This window comes from Notothenia coriiceps, unplaced genomic scaffold (assembly GCF_000735185.1).
Source record: "Notothenia coriiceps isolate Sejong01 unplaced genomic scaffold, NC01 NC01_scaffold00030340, whole genome shotgun sequence".
In the NCBI taxonomy this organism is placed as follows: domain Eukaryota; kingdom Metazoa; phylum Chordata; class Actinopteri; order Perciformes; family Nototheniidae; genus Notothenia; species Notothenia coriiceps.
The window spans coordinates 551-4,235 of NW_011363041.1; the positions used below are offsets into that span (position 1 = coordinate 551).

The 3,685-nt window shown below is 42.7% G+C and overlaps 1 protein-coding gene across 1 annotated transcript; it reads left to right on the plus strand.

Annotated features, from left to right (window-relative positions):
- Positions 1 to 1,457: 1,457 nt before the first annotated feature.
- tmem129 (transmembrane protein 129, E3 ubiquitin protein ligase) lies at positions 1,458 to 3,310 on the plus strand (the record flags this gene model as incomplete). The annotated part of the gene is made up of 4 exons (XM_010787402.1): positions 1,458 to 1,633; positions 1,710 to 1,869; positions 1,974 to 2,046; positions 2,442 to 3,310. Coding segments are annotated over 4 exons (594 nt in total), but the record flags the coding sequence as incomplete, so codon positions are not given.
- Between the last annotated feature and the right edge of the window lie 375 nt (positions 3,311 to 3,685).

A 3,685-nucleotide genomic window follows, 5' to 3' on the forward strand; every position in this document is an offset into this window, starting at 1 on the left:
ACTTTCACCCACAGCAGACTAACTTATAACAGAACGTTCAGTTTATTATTTTGTTGCATTTATTGTGATTTGTTTAGGGGTGTGGCTTTAACTAGGTTTGAATGAGAATGATTGATTGCAATGTGTTAAATGGGACATGTGATTTATACTTATTATTTGTGTTACATGTACCTTTGTAGGCTTTGACCATACTCTAAATATTCAAATTGTCAGGCCCGACCAGCACCCAAGCAACTTGAAGTCTAACATCAACATAAAAGTGGCATCCCAGATGGGAGGACAAATAATAACAAGGCAAGATAAACTGCACATCCAAATAATGTATCAACAGACAAAAGAGACCTCTCCAACAAGGAACATAGAAACCTTTAACTAATGGAAAACAAGGCTGTTTGTTGATAAAGGAATACAAAGACATTATCAAACTAATTACAAATGGCTTTGAGTGGGAGAGGATTATTGTGGAGAATGTGGTTCTTTCTCAGCCCTGCCCTCTGGTGGTAATGAGGCAGAAGAACCAACACACTACGAAACAAGATGCAAAATAAAAGAGACTCACCAGAACCACTGTACCACACAGAATAGTCAAACATTCCAGTGTCTCACAATTTTCAGCGTTGGTCCGTGTTGTCCAAGCGTGTGAATGGTGTTTCTGAGGTGTCGTTTCAAAGATTTTGGTGAAATCATAGGAATTGGTCACCGAGAGAATGGAACCCTAGATCTTTGAATCACCTGAGTGCACTGTGCCAAAATGGCTTTTGATACAGCTTTACCTATTTGTATAACCATATCAGGCAACAGTTACAATATTTAAACAAATTGAAAACTGCTGGCATAGAAAAATAATAGGAAAGAAGAAGCAACAGAAGAATAAAGGGAACAAAAACAGCAGGGCTCCAGCGGCAAGCAATGCTGTTTAGACCCCATTAATTCTCACCAAACTCTTCAGTTGGACTGACAGTATCAGGGGACAGAACACAACTGAAATGCTAATGTTGCTCTCTGCCTGATTACAAGTCTGCCATGAACACGTTATGCTATCTCTGATGTTGTTCTACAGCTTGTTGTGCTGCTTCAAAGTGGACAGGAAAATAATTTATAGCATCGTTAAGATTATATTTGAGTCCTTCTTCTACTTGTAGTCTGTTTGCCAGCTCATAGAGTCTGGTTTTCTGGATGACAAAGAAAACGCAGCGCCCCGATAGAGCGATTTTTGTCTTTTTCTTCCTGCGACATAAAGATGAATGAAGACTTTTTTAGTCGACTAATGTTTAGTCGACTATTTAGGGGCAGTCCTAGTAAACACTTTCAGGCTCATGCTACATTTTAGCTTATGGTATGTTTAGGTTATGCAAATCAATACCTTTATGCAAATCAACAACAACAAAGTATTGTTGAAATTCTTGCAACAAAAAAAACATTATTAAAAATTTACTTTATCCACATGGTTGATCTTCTTTGTCCTTCTCCAGGTGACCACCTACCATGTCTACATGGCGTTACAGACGGACTGTCATGTGACCGTGACAGAGTCTCAACAGCACCAGCTGACTCCAGACTCCGCCTCCCCGGCTCAGATCCTCACCCTGACCGTGGGCAGCATCAACCCGGCTGTTAGACCCTTTGATATCAGGTGTGTGTGCGTGGGTGTGTATGCGTGCGTATGTGCTTGTCTGTGTAAGTAAAAGTAACTTTTCCACTGTTTCCAGGCTAATCTCTACAGAGTATGCAGAGCTCAGGGAGAAGCTCCACGCTCCCATCAGAAACGCTGCCAATGTAGTGATCCACCAAACCATCACTGAACTCTTCTTGGAAACCTTTAGAGCTCAGGTGGATCTCAATCGCCCGTACACACTCCCCAGTGGACAGGTACACTACTGTTTATGTGTGTATGCTACTGATGTGCTAACATCCTGTCCTATCCTGATCACAGTATCAATGCACCATTATTCACAAGAGTACTGTGTCTATAGGAGGTGGAGCCCTGTATCGGCTGTATGCAGGCACCAGCAGGCACCAAGCTGCTCAGACTCTGCCACGCAGAAGGTGAGGGGACAATCACAACGCTTTGTTTATCTCGGGAAATTGGGTTTCAGTTACCTAATGAAATCAAAGAGAAATACAAATATTTAACGTGAAAAGTTAAGTAAAAATGTAACATAAAAATATCCTTCAAAGTTATTGATTTATAAGAAGTTTGTTTGTGCATATTAACATAAGAAAAAAAAGATCAAAGAATATATTGTGTATATTACAATATAAACAGTGGTATATAAGCGCATTGCCCGGTTTAAAGGGTGAGTTTGTGTAATGTCCCCATGCCCTTTGCACATACTCCTGTTTCTTCCCTGCCCTGATTCATCCAGCTCTTATGTTCTTGTTAGTTTTAAGTTTATATCCTGTGATTGTGACTCTTCCTCTGTGACCGCTGTGTGTTCTAGGAGCTGATACGGAGTCAGAGTGCCAGCAGTGTTTCTGCAGACCCATGTGGTGTCTGTCCTGTCTGGGCCGATGGTTCGCCAGCCGACAGGACCAGCAGAGACCTGAGACCTGGCTCTCTAGCAGAGTGCCCTGCCCCACCTGTAGAGCCAAGTTCTGCATACTGGATATATGTGTGGTCAACTGACAACACCTGAATACAGATCCAAAGAGACAGTTTGCTCTTTAATAATGTGGAGGTGTACAGTAGTGTACAGAACATCAAACTGAACTTGTACCTGCTTACTCCCTGCTATCAATAAGGAGTCATTATTTAGAGTTAGGACATTACACTGGTAAACATTTGCTTTAACCATAACATTGTGTAAAATGGCCTGATCAATTTCACATTTTGGGAGATTTGATTTTTTGGTTATTACCTCCTGTCAGATAGGATATATGACATCAGTTACCCTGATCCCAGAGCAGTCTGTGAGGAGACATGCACAACTTAGCATAAAGATTGAATGCAGAAAAAAGTGAAAACGTTCACATTACTCGTGTTTCTATGCCAATGTTTCATTTTCAGCCTAGGTCTTGCAAGGCCATAATCATCAGGCAGAGATGTTCTTATAAAATATACTTTATTAATATACTCCAGTCTTTTCATATTATGGACCCATTAGTGTAAGTGCTGTGAGGAAATAGCTCTGTCCATACTAACCACGGGATTCCACCGGGTCCGTCTGCGCGGCGTTACGGCTGCGCTGCGGCGTTCACAGCGATCGCAGCCACTGTAGTCAATGGGTGTTAGGCAGCGTCCACACGGCGGCGTGCGTTGAAGCTTCCCAGTGGGTGTATCAGAAACTCGACCAACAACCAATCACATGAATCTCCCGCCCCGGACACACAAGCACGCGGTTTGATTGGCTAGAGCTTGTACTGGCATATAATTTTATTGGCTGACGCTTCCGTCTAAGCTTCAAAAGTTGAATATTGCTCAACTTTTGAAGCGAGCAAAGCGAAGCGACGGAACCACAATGCAGTTCGGCAAAGCGCGACGTCACCCCATTCAAAGTGAATGGGCAGAAGCGTTGAAGCTTCAACGCACGCCGCCGTGTGGACGGGCGGTTAATGTTCAACTTTTGAAGCTTCAACGGAAGCGTCAGCCAATCAAATCATATGCCAGTACAAGCTCTTGCCAATCAAACCACGTGCTTGTGTGTCCGGGGCGGGAGATTCATGTGATTGGTTGCTGGTCGAGTTT